This window comes from Oncorhynchus mykiss, chromosome 3 (assembly GCF_013265735.2).
Source record: "Oncorhynchus mykiss isolate Arlee chromosome 3, USDA_OmykA_1.1, whole genome shotgun sequence".
NCBI classification, from domain to species: domain Eukaryota; kingdom Metazoa; phylum Chordata; class Actinopteri; order Salmoniformes; family Salmonidae; genus Oncorhynchus; species Oncorhynchus mykiss.
Genome location: NC_048567.1, coordinates 51,740,721 through 51,767,223, shown reverse-complemented (window position 1 = coordinate 51,767,223; position 26,503 = coordinate 51,740,721). Strand labels below are relative to the sequence as shown.

The 26,503-nt window shown below is 41.9% G+C and overlaps 1 protein-coding gene across 1 annotated transcript; it reads right to left on the bottom strand.

The window, feature by feature from the left end:
- Positions 1-237: 237 nt before the first annotated feature.
- Positions 238-7,968, bottom strand: LOC110520174 (NADH dehydrogenase [ubiquinone] 1 alpha subcomplex subunit 10, mitochondrial). Its single transcript, XM_021597302.2, has 10 exons — positions 7,790-7,968; positions 7,207-7,375; positions 6,807-7,022; positions 6,499-6,585; positions 5,628-5,749; positions 2,889-2,956; positions 2,666-2,720; positions 2,371-2,456; positions 2,121-2,229; positions 238-543 (listed from the first exon to the last, which is right to left on the bottom strand). The coding sequence occupies exons 1-10, from the start codon at positions 7,862-7,864 to the stop codon at positions 475-477; spliced, it is 1,056 nt and encodes a 351-aa protein (XP_021452977.1). The 5' UTR covers positions 7,865-7,968; the 3' UTR covers positions 238-474.
- Between the last annotated feature and the right edge of the window lie 18,535 nt (positions 7,969-26,503).

Here is a 26,503-nt window from a genome sequence, read left to right as displayed (position 1 = left end):
TGTGACACCGCACTATGCACTGACAAAGTCACTGTGGGAAGCATCTGCTAAAGAAAAGACTAGCGGATACATTATAATGATACAAGTCAGTGAAGTCACTTAAACTGGGACAGCAAACTTGCAGGCTATGAAAAAAATAATAATATGATGATTGAGGATAAACTGTAATCTCTCCTCTTAATCCAATTGCCATTATCCCTCTTGAAAAGGCTAGATGCACATTTCACAAAAATAAAACAAGTTTTTAGATTTACTTTTAATGCATAATTCATGGACATAATACAATTTCTCCTCAATACACACAGTCGGACCAGAGAAGAGAATGTTCCAGATTGGATCAAACGGATAATCCCATATTTAGACTTCTCCACCCATAGGGAGGAGTGAACAGGTATGTGGGGGGGTTGAGGGAGGGAATGAGGAACGAACCATTCATCTACAGCAATCAGCTCCAGAGTAGTCAGGTCCACTCATTCACTTCAGCCAGATGTTCGTGTCTCCTATGTCTGCATTATAACCTGCAGCGTACTTCTTTCCCAGGATCTTTTGGAAAGAAAAGGACAGTCAAATTAATTAGAGTGAGATAAGTGATAGGGGATATAGCCTATTATGTATGCTAAAACATCTGGGATGTATTTGCTGAAACAGTTGCCAAAAATATAGGAGAGAAAATCTTAGTGAAGTTGCAAGTAAAATACAACGTAGTTAAGCTAGGTATAAACAAGAACAACTTAATAAATGTTTGCCTTTTTGGAAATAAATCAAGTTAGCAGCCTAATAGTTATTCTGAGAGTTCTGTAACCCTTTTAGTCTGGGCATACAGGTCATAACCTACGCTTCACTGATGAAATCCTTAAAACGAATCCAACGCGAGGGTCAAGGAGTCATCCTTGACTTAAAAAAAACATTTGTGGGAATTGCCTGGGTAAAAAGAGACACACGATATTCCACAGGACACTTGGGCAGGTTTAACAGTTCTCCGATTTAAGAAGCCGGGCCTTCTTATTCCCTTAAGCTTTGAAGAACTAGCCACTCAAGACTCATCCATCCTTAGATGTGGGAAGACAGCAAAGACTAATGGTATAGCAAAGTGTTTTGTCACTAGGGGCGACATTGCAGTCCATCACCCCCTAGCCTTAGCAAACAGCGCGTTATGAGTTCCTGCTAATGTGAAGCCACGTCAGTGACAGACTGATCGACAGCCAGGCTGCTCTCAGTCACCTAGGCGACACTAGCCCATCAGTCTTGTGAGCATGAAACAAAAAAGATAGTCTAGTGTTAACTAAGGCCTACATTAACACAGCTTCTCTTTCTTTCAACTGTTATCAGTCAGCCAAAGAAGCAGAAAACAGACTTAAATATAAAGACATTTACAGCCTCAAAAACAAAAATCAGCCAAGAATGAAGAAGTGGTGTTGGATTGCAAACAGCAACACTGATAGACATTCAAGTTTTGTTTACCTAGTTTTACTTTGACATCTGCGGTACAACTTAGCGCAAGTTTGAGCTGGCGAAGCCAAAATGATATCACCAGACAAACACCTATCGGTTGTTGTTCTTGTCAAACAGTACAGTACACACTCTACTGCGGAATCCTAGCTTGCACTTCAGAAGAAGTGAACTTTGTCAAGTAGAAGTATGGATGAGAAAACGCAGACAACCTAAGCCCGCCATAGTTCACATTCCCCAAGCTTGTCCTCCCACTCGTTCCAGTATAATAGCGGGCACCGAGCAAAATGTCAGCTCAAAGAATCCTGTAGCACATTATATACCCCCACATCTCCAGTCAATAAACTTTAAAGGTCAGCACAGAATGTTTTCCTGCAAGACTGATGACACCAATGACTTGGAGAATATTCCACATATGGCATTTCCCTTTTCGTATATCATTTGATATTTCAGCTACCAAAATAGTTATTTAATATGCTGGAGGCAAAACCACAAGACGGCCACAAAACCCAGAAGAGACTGAGAGGGAAAATACTATTGAAGGAGGGAAAAGTTTTCTACCTTTGCAGTATGGTACCTATAGCTCATACCCCACTTTATCATAATCTGGTCATATCAGGTGATCGAGCCACACCACATCATAAGAGAAGTAGAGTGCTTTTCTCCCTTACTGATTTGAAGGCATAGTAGCCTGCGTCATACTCGTGAGCCCCAATGGTGACCTCAGGCAGGAAGTTGGGTACAAGGGTCAGGTCTGCAACCCTCATCTTGTCTTCCACCCTTTGGAGAGAGAGGAAGGAAAACAGCAGGCTGATGAGAAAGCTTCCAGAGCTCCAATATGAACTATATAGGCCTACCCATGTACGTGATGGAAAAGTAAGGTCTACACGTGTAGGGAACAAATTAAGTGGTTATACTTACAGCATTCTCATGTAGTGGAGTGTGACATCATCCTGCTCTACCCAAGGTCCTTTCTCAAATTTCAAGTCCTCAATGTCTTCTGCAATCTAAAGAGAAAAAACAAAAAAGTGAAGTCTGTTTGATGAGAGAGTTTTGTGAGAGAATAAGACAGGTTTTCAATAGCAGTCAGTGCATTTCAGTATGATGCATTGGCTAGGCCTATAACATATCAACACCATGTTTGTTTTCTCACCAGAAACTACAAGATTATTATTATATAATTTGATGCCTCTAGTCATTCACTGGATTTTCTTACCCTCTCCATGTCTTGTGCTTGGGTAGCATCATAAGCGAGCAATTCTGCATTCTCACTGAAATAAAGAAAAACTCTCAACACTTTTCTTGTAAATGGTTGAAGGTCAGATCGGAGTTGTCTTGAGAAATTGCATTGTTAAAAACGTTCAAGTTGTTAAAAGACAGGGTCATCTCGGAGGTATAATGAATATATGTTTCACTAGAGAGCTTTCTAATCCACTAACCTGATTTTGGGAAGGTAGGTCTTCTTGTAGGCATCCTCAATGCTCTTCAGATAGGGTAGGGGTACATCCTGAGGGTAAGACAGGATAGATTCATAAAGACAGGAACAACACACACCAGAAAATAGACTATTTGAAAAGACCGCTAACACCAGACCCAACACAATTCTCTTGCTTAGTCAAAGTGCCTTAAACGGATTTAACTTAACAAGCGGAACACCCAAAGTGGTAAAGAAGCAGAAGATCTGTTTGGAGCTGTTGAAGCAGATTCTCACCTTCAATGATCTGATCCGTAGAGCGGAAAGGTAATTAAACCTAACTTAAGAATAACCACGGCACGCAAAACCAAATAACTCAGTGGCAACTGATATGAATCTATTTGAAGGGCCATGCTTGAATTCTTATCCGGGCTTCAGCTTGATTTAATTCCTTTATTGACCAGTATTAAGACTTTAGAAGTTTGACAGATGGTTTGTTTCCAAAAATGCTACCCATCCAATCCTATTGGTGATCTAAAAACACAAGTGCAGCTTTTGGGCATATACAGTATCTTCAGAAAGTATTCTCTTTTTTTATGTATTCACTTTTTCCACATTTTGCTGTGTGTTACACAACCTGAATTTAAAATGGATCGAGATGTTTTTGTAACTGGCCTACACACAATACCCCATCATGTCAAAGTGGAATTAGGTTTATTGACATTTTTGTGGCAAACTTAAATAAGTTCAGGAGTAAAGTCTACCTTAACAAGTCACATAAGTTGCATGGACTAACACTAATAGTGTTTAACAAGACCCTTGAATGAGTATGCGTCCAAACTTTTGAATGACGACCTCATTTCTGTACCCTACACATACAGATAATTGTACGGTCCCTCAGTCAAGCAGTGAATTTCAAACACAGATTCAACCACATAGACCAGGGTGGTTTACCAATGCCTCGCAAAGGGCACCTACCAGTAGATAAAAAAAGCAGAAATGTAATATCCCTTTGAGCATGGTTAAGTTATTAATTACATGTTGGATGGAGTATCAATACACCCAGTCACTACTAAGATAAGGCCAATGGTGACTTTAAAACAGAAAAAAAAATGTAACGGCTGTGATAGGAGAAAACTGAGGATGAGTCAACAACATTGTAGTTACTCCACATTACTAACCTAGATGACTTGAGTGAAAAGGAAGCCTGTATAAAATAAAATACCAAACATGCATCTGTTTGCAACAAGGTAAAAACAAACGTAATACTGCAAAAAATGTGCAATAACCTTTTAGTCCTGAATAACAGGTGTTATGTTTAGGGCAAATCCAATACAACATGTCACTGACTACCACTTGCTATATTTTCAAGCATAGTGGTGGCTGCATCATGTTATGTCAACAGTGTGCAAAGCTGTCACCAAGGCAAAGGGTGGCTACTTTAAAGAATCTCCAATATAAAATATATTTTGATTTGTTTAACACCTGTTTGGTTACTACATGATCCCACGTGTTATTTCATAACACAAAATAACAAATTATTATTTTATTTTTTTAAATAAAGAAAAACCCTTGAATGAGTACGCATCCAAACGTTTGACTGGTACTGTATAGTTGATTTTAAAAACACACAGGATATGTAAAAAATAAAAATTCTGCCAATTGATTGGTCGAAAGAAAAGAAGACTTTCGGTCCACCGAGATTTAATCGAGGACAGCCCTAAAGTTTTTTTTTTTTATAATAAAAATAAAAATAATTTACAAAACGTTAACATTTTTCTTCCAGTTCAATATTGCAGAGTATTTTGTGAAGATTGTTGACAGAAAAATTACAATTCATTCCATTTTAATCCCACTTTGTAACAAAAACATTTTGGGGAAAAGTCCAGGGCTGTGAATACTTTCTGAAGGCAATAGCCTAAATGCCTCGATGAAAATGGTTATTCAACATGCACCCTAAACATTGCATAGATAAAAAGATCCATCATGTTGATCACTGAAAGGATACATTTGGCTTTAAATACGGGAGTGTGATTCAACATCTTTAAAACTGAGATTTAAACATGTTATATATTTAAATCCAATCAGAGATGTGAGAATTACACTCCGGAAAGAAAAGTTTGGAACACAGATCTGAAGTATGAATCAAACTACCTAAGTTGAGCAACAAGACTTGTCCTAAAAGCTCCTTTTTCTGGTAGAATTTGAGGCTGCATATTTATCTCAATTTGCACCGAATTCCACCAGCCCTCCATGATTATGTTTAAAGACAGGATTATTGCTGGGGCCACAATTGCATAATGCTAAAAACAACCAGGATTTGTGAGGCCCGCCCACCTGCCAAATGTGAGAGGTCCTAAATGGGCGTACGTGAAACCAACAACTAATTTCTATAATTTTCACACATTACCAGAGGCATTTGGCAAAGGAAAGGTTCCAATTAAGAACATTACTTGCTGTTAGCAACAGACTGATAATCATTTTTTAAATGTTTCTAACCTAGCTCATGACCACAGTAGAGACTTTTTGAGGAGTTTAAAACGTTTTTTGTTTAAAGCCCCAAATACATTAATATTAGAAAAAGTTCACATAATAATGTGAACTTAATAATTAATAATAATTACTGGACAGGACACCAAATTGGTTGAGTAAAACTTCCATAGGTTCTCTACCAGCTGATAATGAATGGTCCTTCAGTCAAACAGACAAACTATATGCCTAGAAAAGTATAGCATGGATATTTTCCTTGTTTGTGTCTCCCTACTTTGCCTGATGCCTTTAGCTTCTTCTGCACTTCTTCCGCTGGCTTGTCCACATAGATGACCAAGTGAGGGGGCAGGAACTCACAGATGCTGATACCTTTGATTTCATTGTAGTGGTCTACACCTGCATTACAGAACATATGAGATTCAACCACAGCAATGTAAAATGCCGCTTTTGTAGTAATGGTGGCACACATAAAAAAGCATCTTCACCCAAAGTTTATTTATTTAAAACACTAATGACCTTTCAATATCATGGCTTGTCAGGTTGGTGTTAAACCAGATCTGATTCATCATATATTGCTAGGTAAAGCCCTGCCTTATCTCAGCTCACTATAGCAGCACCCACCCGTAGCACGTGCTCCAGCAGGAATACTTCACTGGTCACCCCCAAAGCCAATTCCTGCATTGGCGGCCTTTACTTCCAGTTCTCTGCTGCCAATGACTGGAACGAATTGCAAAAATCACTGAAGCTGGAGATTCATATCTCCCTCTCTAACTTTAAGCACCAGCTGTCAGAGCAGCTCAGATCATGGCACCTGTATATAGCCCATCCAACTACCTCATCCCCATACCGTTTTTTTTTTTTGCTCCTTTGCACCCCAGTATCTCTACTTGCACATCTATCACTCCAGTGTTTAATTGCTAAATTGTAAATATTTCACCACTATGGCCTTACCTCCCTTATCTGACCTCATTTGCACACACTGTATATGGACTTGTCTATTGTGTTATTGACTGTATGTTTGTTTATTCCATGTGTAACTGTTGTTGTTTGTGTCGCACTGCTTTGCGTTATCTTGGCCAGGTCGCAGTTGTAAATGACACTATTCAGATCTGTACCAGCCTTATTATAGAGATTTCAGTACTTACACTGCCTTCTGATGTATCCCTGTTTGAACATGGCCTCCACAAACACCATGTCACTGTAGGGGGAGCGCTCCAAGATCACACCTTGGCCTAGAATGGAGAAAGTTTATGAGAAGGACATGACTAAAAACCCAAAAAGGAAAGAATAATATTTTTGCAATAAGCCATTTAGAATAACACAAGGCATTAATTTAAACTACAGGAATGTAAGCTCAAGAGCTCAATTCTTTGTTTTCCCCGATTCCCTAACACAATCCTGATGTCATTTGTGAGTGATATCTGAGCGCATTCCCATAGCCAGCCAGCCGTACCTGTGGTTAGCAGGTGCTCCATGGCATCTGACCACTGAAGGAGCCTCATGAGGTACATCCATGCTTGTAGCCGGTAGGAGTTCCCGTCAGCAGCCTTGGGGTCTGCATAGAACTTCTCCAAGCTGCAGTTACCGTTGAAGGCGATAGGCAGAGGCTCCTTCTCCGCTGTCATCTTGTCCAAGTAGTGCGTGTTGGGCTCAGGCATGTACAGCATCCCTACAGACATCAAAGTGTTAATGGAGTCAATGTACATTAATCCTGTTTTGTACCAGAAGGTAGGGAATTAAGTTTATTTTTAGTTAATGCAATTGGCATTATAAACTTCTAACTCCCCAAGTTATAAATATGTATAAATAAGTAGTCTAGACTTCAATAACTGCATCGACAACAGGATCATTACCCAGCTTATCAGCCAGACTCTTGGCCAGCGCCCCCTTTCCCGAGGCCAGGTTGCCATCAATGGAGATGATCTTGCTGTTCTCTTTGAACCTTGGGGTTGTCCTCTCGCCCAGTGCATATGCCCACCAGCCGTACCGTAGGTTCCTTAATGAGCTTGTGTGAATACCAGCCTAAAGATAAGATATGTTGATCAATTAATTCTCAAATAAAATATTGAGTTGTACTCCGTATCAATAGAATGAGTATGTGAGTGTCATCCTTCTGACCATCCTGCCCACCATGAAATAAATATGCTTCATTGTAATTGATAAAACTGAAATACTAGCTAGCATGTCAGGAGGATGACAAGAAAGGGATAACGGTAATTAGACAATTAGTTCAAATAAGCTAGCTAACAAACGAATTAATATTGCCGCTAATAACAATACATTGCGACACAATAGTTGTTGACAACCACATAAGACACCAATCTGCTAGTTAGCCTTCTTAGCATTAGCATTCTTGTTATGGTGTCCTTGTATCGAGGGCGGCTTGTGAACTCGTTGCGCGAGAGAGCATTTTGGAAATGATTCTGCCAATCTTACCGTCTGAATAAGTGTCCCTGCTTTGAAAACGGCTGTCCCCGAGGGGATGACCAAACGAATCACCCGTAACGCCATGATTTTACCACCAGACCCGCAAATCTGACCCAAAAATCACCCTCTATGCAAGTTATGTCGAGGCGCGATAATAACGCGTGAAATTGTCTTTTTTGCCCGTAGTCGAGTAATATTGACGTCATCAAGTGTGTCCAATTGTATTGCCTGAAAGAAAAATACAATTTAAAATGAGCGCCATGGTTATCGTTATGGTAAGGGGTAAAGTTAGGGTTTAGGGTAGGGACGTCCCAAGGATCCCGGATAACACTTACCAGATATAAAGATTTACATATTATCTACTGTCTTCGCCACAGGAGGTTGGTGGCACCTTAATTGGGTAAGACAGGCTCATGGTAATGGCTGGAGCAGAATTAGTGGAGTGGCATCAAATCACATTTTATTTGTCACATGGGCCGAATACTTACGAGCTCCAAAACAACAATGCAGTTTTAAAAAATACGGACAAGAATAAGAGATAAAAGTAACAAGTAATTAAAAAGCAGCAGTAAAACAACAATAGCGAGACTATATACCGGTACAGAGTCAATGTGCAGGGGCACCGGTTAGGAGAGGTAGTATGTACATGTAAGTAGAGTTATTGACGCGATTATGCATAGATGACAACAACAGAGAGTAGCAGTGGTGTAAAGGGGGGAGGGGGGCAATGCAAATAGTTTGGGTAGCCATTTCATTAGATGTTCAGGAGTCTTATGGCTTGCGGGTAGAAAATGTTTAGAAGCCTCTTGGACATAGACTTGGCGCTCCGGTACCGCTTGCCATGTGGTAGCAGAGTGAAAAGTCTATGACTAGGGTGGCTGGAGTCTTTGACAATTTTTAGGGCCTTCCTCTGACACAGCCTGGTATAGCGGTCCTAGATGGCAGGAAGCTTGGCCCCAGTGATGTACTGGGCCATTAGCACTACCCTCTGTAGTGCCTTGCGGTCGGAGGCTGAGCAGTTGCCACACCAGGCAGTGTTGCAACCAGTCAGGATGCTCTCAATGGTGCAGCTGTAGAACCTTTTGGGGATCTAGGGACCCATGACAAATCTTTTCAGTCTCCTGAGGGGGAATAGGTTTTGTTGTGCCCTCTTCACGACTGTCTTGATGTGCTTGGACCATGTTAGTTTGTTGGTGATGTGGACACCAAGGAACTTGGTCAAGGAACTTCATCAAGCTCTCAACCTGCTCCACTGCAGCCCCGTCGATGAGAATGGGGGCGTGCTCGATCCTCTTTTTCCTGTAGTCCACAATCATATCCTTTGTCTTGATCACATTGAGGGAGAGTTTGTTGTCCTGGCACCACATGTCCAGGTCTCTGACCTCCTCCCTATAGGCTGTCTCGTCGTTGTCGGTGATCAGGCCTTCCACTGTTGTGTCATCAGCAAATTTAATGATGGTTTTGGAGTCATGCCTGGCTGTGCAGTCATAAGTGAACAGGGAATACAGGAGGGGACTGAGCACACACCCTTCAGGGGCCCCTGTGTTGATGATCAGCGTGGCAGATGTGTTGTTACCTACACTTACAACCTGGGGGCCGGCCCATCAGGAAGTCCAGAATCCAATTGCAGAGGGAGATGTTTAGTCCCAGGGTCCTTAGCTTATTGATGAGCTTTGAGAGCACTATGGTGTTGAACGGTGAGCTAAAGTTAATGAATAGCATTCTCACATACAGTTGAAGTTTACATACACTTAGGTTGGAGTCAATAAAACTTGTTTTTCAACCACTCCACAAATTTCTTGTTAACAAACTATAGTTTTGGTAAATCGGTTAGGACATCTACTTTATGCAAGGCACAAGTAATTTCTCCAACAATTGTTTACAGACAGATTATTTCACTTATAATTCACTGTATCACAATTCCAGTGGGTTAGAAGTGTACATACACTGTTGACTGTGCCTTTAAACAGCTTGGAAAATTCCAGACAATTATGTCATGGCTTTAGAAGCTTCTGATAGGCTAATTGACATAATATGAGTCAATTGGAGGTGTACTTGTAGATGTATTTCAAGGCCTACCTTCAAACTCAGTGCCTATCTAGTTGCTTGACATCATGGGACATCATGACATCATGACATCATGACATCATGACATCATGGGAAAATCAAAAGAAGTCAGCCAAGACCTAAAAAAAAATAATTGTAGACCTCCACAAGTCTGGTTCATCGTTGGGAGCAATTTCCAAACACCTGAAGGTGCCACGTTCATCTGTACAAACAATAGTATGCAAGTATAAACACCATGTGACCACGCAGCCGTCATAACGCTCAGGAAGGAGACGCGTTCTGTCTCCTAGAGATGAACATACTTTGGTGCGAAAAGTGCAAATCAATCCCAGAACAACAGCAAAGGACCTTGTGAACATGCTGGAGGAAACAGGTACAAAAGTATCTATATCCACAGTAAAACAAGTCCTATATTGACATAACCTGAAAGGCTGCTCAGCAAGGAAGAAGCCACCAAAACCGCCAAAAACAGCCAGACTACGGTTTGCAACTGCACATGGGGACAAAGATTGTACTTTTTAGAGAAATTTCCTCTGGTCTGATGAAACACAAATAGAACTGTTTGGCCATAATGACCATTGTTATGTTTGGAGGAAAAAGTGGAGGCTTGCAAGCCGGAGAACACCATCCCAACCGTCAAGCACGGGGGTGTCAGCATCATGTTGTGGGGGTGTTTTGCTTCAGGAGGGACTGGTGCACTTCACAAAATAGATGGCATCACGAGGGTGGAAAATGATGTGGATATATTGAAGCAGCATGTCAAGACATCAGTCAGGAAGTTAAAGCTTGGTCGTAAATTGGTCTTCCAAATGAACAATGACCCCAAGCATCCTTCCAAAGTTGTGGCAAAATGTGGGCAGAACTGAAAAAGTGTGTGCGAACAAGGAGGCCAACAAACCTGACTCAGTTACAACATCTCTGTCAGGAGGAATGGGCCAAAATTCACCCAACTTATTGTGGTAAGCTTGTGGAAGGATACCCGAAACGTTTGACCCAAGTTAAACAATTTGAAGGCAATGCTACCAAATACTAATTGAGTGTATGTAAACTTCTGACCCACTGGGAATGTGATGAAAGTATTAAAAGCTTAAATAAATCACTCTCAACTATTATTCTGACATTTCACATTCTTAAAATAAAGTGATGATCCTAACTGACTTAAGACAGAGTTTTTGCTAGGATTAAATGTCATGAATTGTGAAAAACTGAGATCAAATGTATTTGGCTAAGGTGTATGTAAACTTCTGACTACAATTGTAGGTGTTTCTTTTTGTTCAGGTGGGTAAGGGTAGTGTGGAATGCAATAGAGATTGCATCATTTGTGGATCTGTTGGGGCGGTATACCAATTGGAGTGAGTCTAGGTTTTCTAGGATAATGGTGTTTATGTGAGCCATGACCAGGCTTTCAAAGCACTCATGGCTACAGACGTGAGTACTACGGGTTGGTAGTAATTTATTCAGGTTACCTTAGTGTTCTTGGGCACATGCACTATGGTGGTCTGCTTAAAACATGTTATTACAGACAAGGAGAGGTTGAAAATGTCAGTGAAGACACTTGACAGTTGGTCAGCGTGTGCTCACAGTACAATCCGTCTGGCTCTGCGGCCTTGTGAATGTTGACCTGTTTAAAGGTCTTACTCACATTGGCTGCGGAGAGCGTGATCACACAGTGTTATTTGCCTTGAAGCGAGCATAAAAGTAATTTAGCTCTTCCGGTAGGCTTGTGTCGCTGGGCAGCTCTCGGCTGTGCTTCCCTTTGTAGTCTGTAATGGTTTGCAAGCCCTGCCACATCCGACGAGCGTCAGAGCCAGTGTAGTACGATTCAATCTTAGTCCTGTATTGATGCTTTGCCTGTTTAATGGCTCATCGGAGGCCATAGCAGGATTTCTTATTAGCTTCTGGGTTAGAGTCCCACTCCTTGAAAGCGGCAGCTCTACCCTTTAGATCAGTGCTGATTCTGCCTGTAATCCATGGCTTCTGGTTGGGGTATGTACGTACGGTCACTGTGGGGACGACGTCATCGATGCACTTATTGATGAAGCCAATGACTGATGGGTGTACTTCTCAATGCCATCGGATGAATCCCAGAACATATTCCAGTCTGTGCTAGCAAAACAGTCTTGTAGCTTAGCATCTGCTTCTTCTGACCATTCTCAGAAATTCTCAGAAGGCAGCCCGCCCTTTGGCCCCTTTTTCTCCGCCTCTTCTTCAAACAAATCGCGGGGATCGGGGCCTGTTCCCGAGAAAGCAGTTTATCCTTTGCGTTGGGCAAAGTCGTGAAAGAAGAAAAAGGATTCTGCTAGTCCGTGGTGAGTAATCGCAGTCCTGATGTCTAGAAGTTATTTTCGGTCATAAGAGACGGCAGAGGCAACATTATGTACAAAATTTGTAAAAAAATAAGTTACAACGCAAATAAACAAACAATAAAACACAATAGGTTTGATGCCATTCCATTGGCTCCATTCCAGCCATTTATGAGCCTTTCTCCACTCAGCATCCTCCACTGGTCTCCACCCTTACTTCACCCATGCACACTAAGCTTTGATAATACAGCTATGTTGGTTTACAAGTTGGCCTACAACTGTACTTCAAACAGACAGCATTTACCTGTTAGCAGACGGTCTTATCCAGAGTGCCTTCAACTAGGTAATCCACATATCACAGTCTTCTCAAGTAATACTTTCTTCAATAAAGCCGTTATCAGGGAAAGCAGTGCTAGTATGAAAATATGAGTGCTCATGCTAAAAAGACTAGCAAACTATAGCAATGTTAGTTATTTTGTTTGTTTGTTTCTATTACTGGGGTTCGTTCAACCAAGGTGCTTTTCGTGCTCCTTGAAGAGATCAATTCAAGGAGCAAATCATTATTTTACTTTTAAATGTGTGTAATGTTAGATATTACTGTGCTGATGGAGCTAGCATTTCATTACACCCGCAATAACATCTGCTAAATATGTGTATGCCACCAATAAAAAGTATTTAATTTAATTTGATTTCAACCAGACACGAAGAAGCGACAAAATCTGTCCACCAAAATAAGACCATTTTGGCATTTTTGTATGGAGTCAATGAGAACTTGTCGAATTTGGTCAACAAAAAATTGAATTGCTAATTTTAGGAGGCAAGTCAGTTAAGAACAAACTCTAATTTACAATGAAGACCTGCCAGGTTAACTACCTTGTTCAGGGGGCAGAACAACATTTTGTCATATTAGGGATTCGATCCAGCAACCTTTTGGTTACTGGCCCAACACTCTAACCACTAGGCTAACTGCACCCCAATGAGGCTTAATTGATCGAATGTAAGTTTCGTAATTGTTAGGTTGTTATGAAACTGATTTAAGTGGATTCACGTGGCATTTCGGGCAAATGAAAAAAAAATAGTGAGTTGTGCCTGTTGTTCGAACTCATATCCCCCCTCTCATTGGCTAGAATGGTCCCACCAGATCTCGCCTTCTCCTTCTCCATCTTCGAGGACATGTATTTCCATTACACTAAGTAGAACGGTCACTCGTCTATCTCGTCATTATAATAGAAAATATGTTATTCAACACAGAGCAGATGTAGGCCTGCTGTATGTCCACTAGATGGTGCTAACTGACCCTGTACTATGCTGCAATGATAACTTAGTAGGTATACTGTACTGGATACAGTAGGCTGCAGTATATCAAAATGGGTTAACGAAAAATATGTTAAGTGTATCTTAGAGTAATCAATTATGTTTATTTGTCTGTTTGCTACTGGTATTTCATTAAAGTGCTAAATATATATTTTTGACATTCTCAACGCATGTAAATAAGAGTTTGTTCTTAACTGACTTGCCTAGTTAATAAATAAAGGTTAAATAAAAACATCTAAAATAAATAAAGTTCATGTTACTGTATGTTACTGTATCCTGGACAAAACATATCTGCTTGGGAGGATGTGCTGGTCAAATATATGAGATTGAAAAACATATATTTTATGTAGATGTTTATTTTTAGATGTGAAGATCTTAACACACTTAATGAATACATATATTTTCCAGTATTACAAATATTATTTTGGGAAGATAGTATTAATCACTATTGTTCACGTGACAGACAATCGCTTACAGAATCACTACTTTCTTTCTGGAAGGAGCAGTCTACATGTCCAGACCCTACAGTTGCTTATCTTGAGATGATCGCCAAGTTATTTTCTCTATTACCTTCTGACATGCCTCCAACAGTATTTTTTTTTATTGTAAATCTTTAGTGCATTTCATGCTTGTTCATGGCAAACGGCCATCGGCCTACACCAAGCCAACTAAGCTAAGCAGAAAATGTTGAGTTCTATGACCCAAGAGCATTCCCTTAGAGTAAAAAAATATGTATATTTGGTTTTATGGGGTCTTAGATTTAAATGTTGATGTTTCAGCAGCAAGTTTAACCACTGTGGTCCCGAGTAGGAAATTATTCCCTGACCAATGTCAACCACACTAAGTATTCTTAAGCACTGGTCCTAGACACAGTTTCTTAACCCTAGTATTAACCCAAACCCTAAAACTAAACTGACCTTTAAACTCATTCACTTTAGTGACCTTTTAAAGTCTATCTACACGCTATCATAGATGTAGTGCAATGTCATTGATTTAAGCCCTAAGTAGACCATTGCTGCCTGTATTTGGAGTCTTGAATACAAAAGCTGTATTATTGATGATGCAGGCATCTGTTGACCCCTGTCAAGGCTGGCTCTAGCCTTTTGAGGGCCCTAAGCGAGATTTTGTTGAGGGGCCCCCTCACCAAACGGCAGAGAGAAAAAGTTAAGTATTAAAGATTATTGTCTGTATTAAAGATTCTTTTCACGTTTTGCCTTGGGGTGTAGAGTAAATGTTTCAGTTTAAAAGCAAGTTTTCTACAGTTCTACACATTTTTCCAATGGAGGAGAGAATGTTGCAATTTTACAACAAATGTCGTGCTATTCTTATTGTACTAATTTTGTCATGGGGCAGAGAGAAAATGTTGCAGCTTTAAAGCTAATTTCCTGCAAATCTATCCATTTTGCCATGGGGTGGAGAGACGTTTTTGCAGTTTTAAAGCTAATTTCCTGCAATTCTACTTATACCATGTTAATGATATCTGAGTGAGAGTGACTCACTCAATGGGGGCCCCCTGGAGGTCATGACCCCTGGGCACGTTCCCTGCGTGCCTGGTCGGTATTTGGCCATGATTCTTACAAGTTTTGATAATTGGGGGCCTCCCGAGTGGGGCAGTGGTCTATGGCACTGCATCACAGTGCTAGCTGCGCCAATATAGATCCTTGTTCAAGTCCAGGCTCTATCGCAGCCAGCCACGACTGGGAGACCCACGGGGCGGTACACAATTGCCCAGCGTTTTCCGGGTTAGGGGAGGGTTTGGCCAGCAGGGATGCTCTTGTCCCATTGCACTCTAGCAACTCCTGTGGCGGGCTGGGCACAATGCAGGCTGACACAGTCGCCAGGTGTATGGTGTTTCCTCTGACACATTGGTGCGGCTGGCTTCCGGGTTAAGTGGGCAGCTTGGCTGGGTTGTGTTTTGGAGGACGTCCGGCTCTTGACTGTGGCCTCTCCCGAGTCCGTACAGGAGTGGCAGCAATGAGATAAGACTGTAACTACCAATTGGATACCACGAAATTGGGGAGAAAAAGGGGTAAAAGTAGAAAAAATAAAATAATAAATCAATTGTTTAGATAATTGGCTAAACTAGCTTAGCAATCTAAAATTTGTTAGCTTACATGGCTACTTGAGTGACTGTCTGTGACTGATGCACAACCAAATGTATTACTTTCACCTTGTATATTCTTCTATTCTAACTCTCAACAGTAAGTTGAGATAACGACTGAGTTCCAAAAATAAAATACAAATAACCTAACATTTATGTCGCTTATGCCTAGAGCCGTCCCTGACCCCCGTCGCCACACCACTAACACCTGTAGCACTCTCGGCTTCCTTACTGTCAGCTCCTGAGCGTGACTCGGCAGCTGTTATCCCTGTCGTCCCGGAGACCATGAATGTAAACATGGCCTACTGTCAGCCCCAGTCGTCCATATTTCATTCCTCCAACTTCAAGCCAACATTTCTCACATATTTTCTGCAGGAAAAATCCTCAAAGTGAAAAAGGTAAACATGTGTGATTACCTGCCAAAACTTTGTTTGAAAAGGTTGGGAAAGATTTCAAGGACACTAAAGAAATCCGGGCACACCTCATCAATTATTGCAGTGATTGAAGACTAATATTTGTTTAGGCCACGCTTTATTAAAGATAGTTTACATGAATGAAGATGGGCAGAGAGTAAATCTTAACACTGTACGACAGTGCAGTGCTGTGCAAAAATTGTCAACTTCAAAACTTCTAGTGTGCAATTTGTGCTGCCCTTGAAAGATAAGCCGCACATGCACATACATGCAAAAGCACATACAAAGCATAGAAACGCCCACCCTCTCACTATTACCCCCATCCCCACATAGACACATGCAAGTGCACACAAGTTCACACAACTACACCCACCCATACACACACACATGCTTGTGGAGACACACAGACACGCACTCACACACACTTATCTACAGGAACCAGGGTAATTGGTAAATAATGTACAGTGCAGTAAAACAACAATATGCCACATTTAGGTCTCACGGCTTAAGCCCTGTGAGGCCAGTTGTGGGATTTGGCAATGCGTCTTTGCCAAATTTCCCCTGGTTTATGGCAGGTTTTATTTAACTTTTCTGCAGCTCAGAGTGGCTTTTACAGTGCCAATAGGGAGGCAATTTGCCTGCTTTGTTTATCATTAAACAACTGGAGGCCCATGGCAACAAAAATAGGTTTAAGCTTTCAACCCGGTGCTTTAACTGAAAATAGTTACTTTATGGGAGGGATTTATATTGATTTGCCATATATTGCTGTTCTTATCATCACTCTTTACAGCCCTTATCTAATCTGCATAACCCAGCTGCATACTTCCATTTCATATTATGAATATTGCTGACCTATAATAAGAAAGTCTATAGTGCATTTGATAGAGATACCCTTGCTTCTGTGTAATGAAACAGAACATTATTTTTCACTATTAGAACATTTTTGTTCTTGATAACAGATTCCAGTCAATAGGAGAAGGGTGCTAGTAGACAACACAATCTGTTTCTTGTCCATAGGGAGCAGAGGAAGAGTCAAACACAAAAGGCAGAAAAAACACAACACATGGGGCAACAATTATGGTCCTCGCTTCCCTGCATGACAGACATTGTGGTTTCTCCCGAACTCAGAACACACAGAAGCATTTGCCATAGTTAGCTAATAACATCACCCTTTACAGCTCGACCGCTGCAGTCCAAATCGGCAGAAACCCCTGGACACATTATATGACCTGATGGTAATAGTAGCAGTTTTATAGTCTTATAGCAGGACTGAGTCAAAATTTGAGGTGTTCTAATAATGCATTTGCAGACTTCACACGCTACTGCCTTCCCACAGGAACAGCTAGCATCATGTTTTCATATGAGTCTGCAGTGCCCTGCACAGAGGCTGAAGTTAGGATGAGGAGAAAGGACTGCATTTCAAGTTACAATAGTCTAGCTATGTTGCTTATTTTATGTTTGTCAGAAACACGGTACAGTACATGTGTGCATCCTTTACTGGTTTAAACAACCAACCATGCTACTGAGCCTTAGTAAACTTTTGGAAAAAATGGTGTTGACCAGATACAATGCTACATTTTCACAGTAAACAAATTAACAACTGACTTTCAGCACGCTTATAGAGAAGGGCACTCAACATGTACGGCACTGACACAATTTTTTTTCACCTTAATTTAACCAGGTAGGCAAGTTGAGAACAAGTTCTCATTTACAATTGCGACCTGGCCAAGATAAAGCAAAGCAGTTCGACACATAAAACAACACAGAGTTACACGTGGAGTAAAACAAACATACAGTCAATAATACAATAGAAAAATAAGTCTCTATACAATGTGAGCAAATGAGGTGAGATAAGGGAGGTAAAGGCAAAAAAAAGGCCATGGTGGCAAAGTAAATACAATATAGCAAGTAAAACATTGGAATGGTAAATTTGCAGTGGAAGAATGTGCAATGTAGAAATAGAAATAATGGGGTGTAAAGGAACTAAATAAATACAGTAGGGGAAGAGGTAGTTGTTTGGGCTAAATTATAGATGGGCTATGTACAGGTGCAGTAATCTGTGAGCTGCTCTGACAGCTTGTGCTTAATGTCACGACTCAGTGCGTTACACTTAAAGATAGTGAGGGAGAGAATTGTTTCCAGTTTCAGAGATTTTTGTAGTTCGTTCCAGTCATCGGCAGCAGAAAACTGGAAGGAGAGGCGGCCAAATGAGGAATTGGTTTTGGGGCTGACCAGAGAGATATACCTGCTGGAGCACGTGCTACAGGTGGGTGCTGCTATGGAGATCAGCGAGCTGAGATAAGGGGTCTTGTAGATGACCTGGAGCCAGTGGGTTTGGCGACGAGTATGAAGCGAGGGCCAGCCAACGAAAGCGTACAGGTCGCAGTGGTGGGTAGTATATGGGGCTTTGGTGACAAAACGGATGGCACTGTGATAGACTGCATCCAATTTATTGAGTAGGGTGTAGGAGGCTATTTTGTAAATTACATCGCCAAAGTCGAGGATCGGTAGGATAGTCAGTTTTACGAGGGTATGTTTGGCAGCATGACTGAAGGATGCTTTGTTGCGAAATAGGAAGCCATTTCTAGATTTAACTTTGGATTGGAGATGTTTCATGTGAGTCTGGAAGGAGAGTTTACAGTCTAACCAGACACCTAAGTATTTGTAGTTGTCCACATATTCTAAGTCAGAACCATCCAGAGTAGTGATGCTGGACGGGCGGGCAGGTGCAGGCAGCGATTGGTTGAAAGGCCACAGAAGGAGAGTTGTATGGCATTGAAGCTCGTCTGGAGGGTTGTTAACACAGTGTCCAAAGAAGGGCCAGAAATATACAGAATGGTGTTGTCTGCGTAGAGGTGGATCAGAGACTCACCAGCAGCAAGAGGGACATCATTGATGTATTCAGAGAAGAGAGTCGGCCCAAGAATTGAACCCTGTGGAACCCCCATAGTGACTGCCAGAGGCCCGGACAACAGGCCCACCGATTTGAAACACTGAATTCTATTAGAGAAGTAGTTGGTGAACCAGGCGATGCAATAATTTGAGAAACCAAGGCTATCAAGTCTGCCGATGAGGATGTGGTGATTGACAGAGTCGAAAGCCTTGGCCAGGTAAATGAATACGGCTGCAGAGTATTGTTTCTTATCGATGGAGGTTAAGATATCGTTTAGGACCTTGAGGTGCACCCATGACCGGCTCTGAAACCAGATTGCATAGCGGAGAAGGTGCGGTGGGATTCAAAAGGCTCGGTACTCTGTTTGTTGACTTGACTTTCGAAGACCTTAGAAAGGCAGGGTAGGATAGATATAGATCTGTAGCAGTTTGGGTCTAGAGTGTCCCTCCCCCCTTTTGAAGAGGGGGATGACCGCAGCTGCTTTCCAATCTTTGGGAATCTCAGACGACACTAGGGGTTGAACAGGCTAATAATAGGGGTTGCAACAATTTCGGCAGGTAGTTTTAGAAAGAAAGGGTCCAGATTGTCTAGCCCGGCTGATTTGTAGGGGTCCAGATTTTGCAGCTCTTTCAGACCATCAGCTGACTGGATTTGGGAGAAGGAGAAATTGGGGAAGGCTTGGGCGAGTTGCTGTGGGGGGTGCAGTGCTGTTAACCAGGGTAGGGGTAGCCAGGTAGAAAGCATGGCCAGCCATAGAAAAATGCTTCTTGAAATTCTCAATTATAGTGGATTTATCGGTGGCGACAGAGTTTCCTATCCTCAGTGCAGTGGGCAGCTGGGAGGAGGTGTTCTTATTCTCCATTGACTCTACAGTGTCCCAGAACCTTTTTGAGTTTGTGTTGCAGGATGCTGGGGGCAGAGGGTGGTCTATAGCAGGCGGAAACGGTGAGAGACTTGTTTCTAGAGAGTTGGATTTTTAAAAGTAGAAGTTCAAATTGTTTGGGTACAGACCTGGATAGTAGGACAGAACTCTGAAGGCTATCTCTGCAGTAGATTGCAACACTGCCCCCTTTGGTCGTTCTATCTTGTTTGAAAATGTTGTAGTTAGGGATGGAGATTTCAGAGTTTTTGGTGGTTTTCCTAAGCCAGGATTCAGACACGGCTAGGACATCCGGGTTGGCAGAGTGTGCTGAAGCAGTGAAAAAAAAAAAACTTAGGGAGGAGGCTTCTAATGTTAACAACATGCATGAAACCAAGGCTATTACGGTTACAGAAGTCATCAAAAGAGAGCACCTGGGGAATAGGAATGGAGCTAGGCACTGCAGGGCCTGGATTCACCTCCACATCGCCAGAGGAACAGAGGAGGAGTAGGATAAGGGTACGGCTAAAAGCTATGAGAATTGGTCGTCTAGGACATCTGGAACAGAGAATCAAAGGAGCATGTTTCTGGGGGCGATAAAATAGCTTCAAGGTATAATGTACAGACAAAGGTATGGTAGGATGTGAATACAGTGAAGGTAAACCTAGGCATTGAGTGATGATGAGAGAGATATTGTCTCTAGAAACATCATTGAAACCAGGTGATGTCATCGCATGTGTGGGTGGTGGAACTGAAAGGTTCGATAAGGTATAATGAGCAGGGCTAGAGGCTCTACAGTGAAATAAGCCAATAAACACTAACCAGAACAGCAATGGACAAGGCATATTGACATTAAGGAGGGGAATGCTTAGCCGAGTGATCATAAGGGTCCAGTGAGTAGTGAGGTTGGTTGGGGTCATGGCGATTCAGACAGCTAGCCGGGCCATGGGTAGCAAGCTGTCAGAGGATGGAGGTCTGTTTATAGCCACCTCGTGCGTTTCTGTCGGTAGATTAGTGGGGTTCCGTGTGGTAGAGGGGACCAATCCAATTAGTGAAAATAGATATACTGTAGTTATAGTGACCCAAGAAAATTGTCAGATGGACCTATCCAGATAGCAGCCGATAAGACAGCTAACGATTAGCGGGCCGCAGATGGGCGTTCAGGTAACGTCGCGACGGAGAGGCCAGTTGGATAACTCCCTTAGGCAGATAACGTCGGTATTCCAGTCGTGAAGGCCGGTGTGGCTTTACGTCGGCAGTAAAACAGGTCCGTATAGGTGATTGTAGCCCAGGAGTGGCTGATGGAACTCTTCACCTGGATAGCTCCGGAATAATTGATGTTTGCTCCGGGATCGACGTCAGCCAATAGTCACTTGGATAGCAGCTAGCTAGCTGCAAGATCCAGGTGTAAATGTCCAGAGCTTGCGGTAGAAATCCGACGATATGGAGAGAAAACAGGTCCGGTATGCTCTGGTCTGAGTCGCGTTGTACAAAACTGGCGATAGCTTTTCAAGCTAAAGGATAGCTGATGACCGCCAACTGTGGTTAGCTGAATACTAACGTTAGCCAGTAAACTGGCTAGCTTCTGGCTAGCTTCAAATGACTGATATTTGGCTGAAAGAAATTGATATTAAGAAGTCGGGAGCTGTTTTTTTTAGACTTCAGTGTAGCTTTTGACATTATGGATCATAGTCTGCTGCTGAAAAAAACGTACAGTGCATTCGGGAAAGTATTCAGACCTCTAGACTTTTTCCACATTTTGTTACATTACAGCCTTGTTCTAAAATGGATAAAATAGGTTTTTCCCCTCATCAATCTACACACAATACTTCATAATGACAAAGCAAAAACAGTTTAAAAAAAAAACGTTAGCAAAAAAAATACAAAGAAATTAAATATCAGATTTACGTAAGTATTCAGACCCTTTACTCAGTACCTTGTTGAAGCACCTTTGGCAGCGATTACAGCCTCAAGACTTCTTTGGTATGACGCTACAAGCTTGGCAGACCTGTATTTGGGGAGTTTCTCCCATTCTTCTCTGCAGATTCTCTCAAGTTCTGTCAGGTTGGATGGGGAGCGTCGCTGCACAGCTATTTTAAAGCCTCTCCAGAGATGTTAGATCGGGTTCAAGTCCGGGCTCTGGCTGGGCCTCTCAAGTGCATTCAGAGACTTGTCCCGAAGCCACTCCTGCGTTGTCTTGGCTGTGTGCTTAGGGTCGTTGTCCTGTTGGAAGGTGAACTTTGCCCCAGTCTGTGGTCCTGAGCTTTCTGGAGCAGGTTTTCGACAAGTATCTCTCTGTAATTTATTCATCCTTCCTTGATCCTGACTAGTCTCCCAGTCCCTGCCAATGAAAAACATCCCCACAACATGATGTTACCACCATCATGCTTCACCGTAGGGATGGTGCTAGGTTTCCTCCAGATGTGATGCTTGGCATTCAGGCCAAATGGTCTGATTGTCCTTTATGTGCCTTTTGGCAAACTCCAAGCAGTCTGTCATGTGCATTTTACTGAAGAGTGACTTCAGTCTGGCAACTCTACCATAAAGACCTGACTGGTGGAGTGCTGCAGAGATGGTTGTCTTTCTGGAAGTTTCTCCAATCTCTACAGAGGACCTCTGGAGACCTGACCAAGGCCCTTCTCCCCCTATTTCTCAGTTTTGCTGGGTGGCCAGCTCTAGGAAGGGTTTTGGTGGTTCCAAACTTCTTCCATTTAAGAATGATGGAGGTCACTGTGCTCTTGAGGACCTTCAATGCTGCAGAATTGTTTTGGTACCCTTCCCCAGATCTGTGTCTTGACAGTTTCCTGTCTCGGAGCTCTATGGACAATTCCTTCAACCTCATGGCTTGGTTTTTGCTCTGGCATGCACTGCCAACTGTGGGTCCTTATATTGACAGGTGTGTACCTTTCCAAATCATGTCCAATCAATTTAATTTACCAGAGATGGACTCCAATCAAGTTGAAGAAACATCTCAAGGATGATCAATGGAAACAGGATGCACCTGAGCTCAATTTTGAGTCTCGTAACAAAGGGTCTGAATACTTATGTAAATAAGGTATTTCTGTTTTTATTTGTCATAAATTTGCTATAATTTTGAAAAACTTGTTTTCGATTTGTTATTATGGGGTATTGTGTGTAGATTGATGATGAAAGCAAGCCCGGGGTCAGGGCAGGCAGAAGACGGGAAAACACGCTGGTAAGACCTGACAAGACAAGACAAACTGGTAACTGTGACGTCTGTCGTTAGATGAATGAGACCAAAGCGCAGCGTGGAAAGTGTTCATGATATTTTATTACTGAACACCAACAAAACAACAAAATACAAAACCGAACGTAAAGTTCTGGAGGACTAGACAACAACTATGCAAAAACAAGATCCCACAAACTAAAGGTGGAAAAAAGTCTGCCTAAGTATGATCCCCAATCAGAGACAATGATAGACAGCTGCCTCTGATTTGGAACCATACACGGCCAACAAAGAAATATAACAAGTAGAATGCCCACCCAAATCACACCCCAACCCAACCAAATAGAGAAATAAAAAGGCTCTCTAAGGTCAGGGCGTGACAGCAACAGACAGACAGAGAACACAGGTATAAATACACAGGGGATAATGGGGAAGGTAGGTGATACCTGGAGGGGTGGAGACAAGCACAAAGACAAGGGAAACTGATCAGGGTGTGACAAATTGGTGGATAGTAAAAACCTAAAAGCATTGTATTGTATCTCCTTCACTGCAGCCGATGTGAGTAAAACATTTATACGTGTTAACCCTCGCAAGGTTGCAGGCCCAGACGGCATCCCCAGCCGCGTCCTCAGAGCATGCGCAGACCAGCTGGCTGGTGTGTTTACGGACATATTCAATCAATCCTTATCCCAGTCTGCTGTTCCCACATGCTTCAAGAGGGCCACCATTGTTCCTGTTCCCAAGAAAGCTAAGGTAACTGAGCTAAACGACTATCGCCCCATAGCACTCACTTCCGTCATCATGAAGTGCTTTGAGAGACTAGTCAAGGACCATATCACCTCCACCCTACCTGACACCCTAGACCCACTCCAATTTGCTTACCGCCCCAATAGGTCCACAGACAACGCAATCGCAACCACACTGCACACTGCCCTTACCCATCTGGACAAGAGGAATACCTATGTGAGAATGCTGTTCATCGACTTGAGCCAAAGGGGTAAGTTGAACCACCCTTGTTTCTAGGAAATCATGGACAAAATAAATAATTTGACCAAATAGGTCATCATTTCATGGAGTCTGTGAAGGAAGAAACCACATGGAACAAGTGGTAAGCAAGTTAGATCCAAAAAACTGATTTTCACAAAGGCAAATCATTTTTTTGTGTTAGAAGTTTCATGATGCTTGTATCTGAACCAAAGTAGATCATTTGAGGATTATTATATATATCATGGGTTGCAATAAACTTCAATATGAGGTCCTAAACCTAGTATGAAATATCCTTGTAGCTGTGTGGGCTAATATAGTCTAAATGTTTTTCTTCGGGAAAGTTGAGCCAATGGCTATGGGCTAAGTTTAGCAATGGTTGAGCCAATGGCAAGTTGAGAACATTTTATTGTTTTCTTCCCAGGTGTAATGCAAGACATTACCACTGGGATATAAGGTAACAACTTGTCCTGGCCTATTTTAAAAGTGTTTTAAAAAAGTACAAAGTGTTTGGCAATGGATACTTCCACAATGTCAGATTTACAAAAAAAAATGATGTTTTCGTCTTTTGAGCTTCTTGTCAATAAATCTATGCAGCCTACTCAATCACTTTTTTATAGCTACTGTTTACAGGCCTCCTGGGCCATATATAGCATTCCTCATTGAGTTCCCTGAATTCCTATCGGACCTTGTAGTCATAGTAGATAATATTCACATTTTTGGTGACTTTTAATGTTCACATGGAAAAGTCCACATACCCACTCCAAAAGGCTTTCGGAGCCATCATCGACTCAGTGGGTTGTGTCCAACATGTCTCTGGACCTACTCACTGTCAGAGTCATACTCTGGACCTAGTTTTGTCACATGGAATAAATGTTGTGGATCTTAATGTTTTTCCTCATAATCCTGGACTATCGGACCACCATTTTATTACGTTTGCAATTGCAACAAATAATCTGCTCAGACCCCAACCAAGGAGCATCAAAAGTCGTGCTATAAATTCACAGACAACACATAGATTCCTTGATGACCTTCCAGACTCCCTCTGCCTACCCAAGGACGTCAGAGGACAAAAATCAGTTAACCACCTAACTGAGGAACTCAATTTAACCTTGCGCAATACCCTAGATGCAGTTGCACCCCTAAAAACTAAAAACATTTCTCATAAGAAACTAGCTCCCTGGTATACAGCAAATACCCGAGCTCTGAAGCAAGCTTCCAGAAAATTGGAACGGAAATGGCGCCACACCAAACTGGAAGTCTTCCGACTAGCTTGAAAAGACAGTACCGTGCAGTATCGAAGAACCCTTACTGCTGCTCGATCGTCCTATTTTTCCAACTTAATTGAGGAAAATAAGAACAATCCGAACAGCAAAAAATTATACTGTTGCAAAGCTAACTAAAAAGCAGCATTCCCCAAGTGAGGATGGCTTTCACTTCAGCAGTAATAAATTCATGAACTTCTTTGAGGAAAAGATCATGATTATTAGAAAGCAAATTACGGACTCCTCTATAAATCTAGGTATTCCTTCAAAGCTCAGTTGTCCTGAGTCTGCACAACTCCACCAGGACCTAGGATCAAGAGAGACACTCAAGTGTTTTAGTACTATATCTCTTGACACAATGATGAAAAAATCACGGCCTCTAAACCTTCAAGCTGCATACTGGACCCTATTCCAACTAAACTACTGAAAGAGCTGCTTCTTGTGCTTGGCCCTCCTATGTTGAACATAATAAACGGCTCTCTATCCACCGGATGTGTAACAAACTCACTAAAAGTGGCAGTAATAAAGCCTCTCTTGAAAAAGCCTAACCTTGACCCAGAAAATATACAAAAATATCAGCCTATATTGAATCTTCCATTCCTCTCAACATTTTTAGAAAAGGCTGTTGCGCAGCAACTCACTGCCTTCCTGAAGACAAATAATGTATACGAAACGCTTCAGTCTGGTTTTAGTCCCCATCATAGCACTGAGACTGCACTTGTGAAGGTGGTAAATGACCTTTCAATGGCATGAGACATTAGTGCTGCTTTTGATACCATCGATCACCACATTCTTTTGGAGAGATTGGAAACCCAAATTGGTCTACATGGACAAGTTCTGGCCTGGTTTAGATCTTATCCGTCGGAAAGATATCCGTTTGTCTCTGTGAATGGCTTGTCCTCTGACAAATCAACTGTAAATTTCCGTGTTCCTCAAGGTTCCGTTTTAGGACCACTATTGTTTTCACTATATATTTTACCTCTTGGGGATGTCATTCGAAAACATAATGTTAACTTTCACTGCTATGCGGATGACACACAGCTGTACATTTCAATGAAACATGGGTCATAATTGCCCTCGCTAGAAGCCTGTGTTTCAGACGTAAGGAAGTGAATGGCTGCAAACTTTCTACTTTTAAACTCTGACAAAACAGAGATGCTTGTTCTAGGTCCCAAGAAACAAAGAGATCTTCTGTTGAATCTGACAATTAATCTTAATGGTTGTACAGTCGTCTCAAATAAAACTGTGAAGGACCTCGGCGTTACTCTGTACCCTGATCTCTCTTTTGACGAACATATCAAGACTGTTTCAAGGACAGCTTTTTTCCATCTACGTAA

Coding starts and splice junctions, on each gene's coding strand:
- LOC110520174 (XM_021597302.2), bottom strand. CDS start 7,864: ATGGCGTTACGGGTGATTCGTTTGGTCATCCCCTCGGGGACAGCCGTT. Junction 7,023..7,206: donor GAGTCTGGCTGATAAGCTGG/GTAATGATCCTG, acceptor TGATGTCTGTAG/GGATGCTGTACATGCCTGAG. Junction 6,586..6,806: donor GGAGCACCTGCTAACCACAG/GTACGGCTGGCT, acceptor TCTCCATTCTAG/GCCAAGGTGTGATCTTGGAG.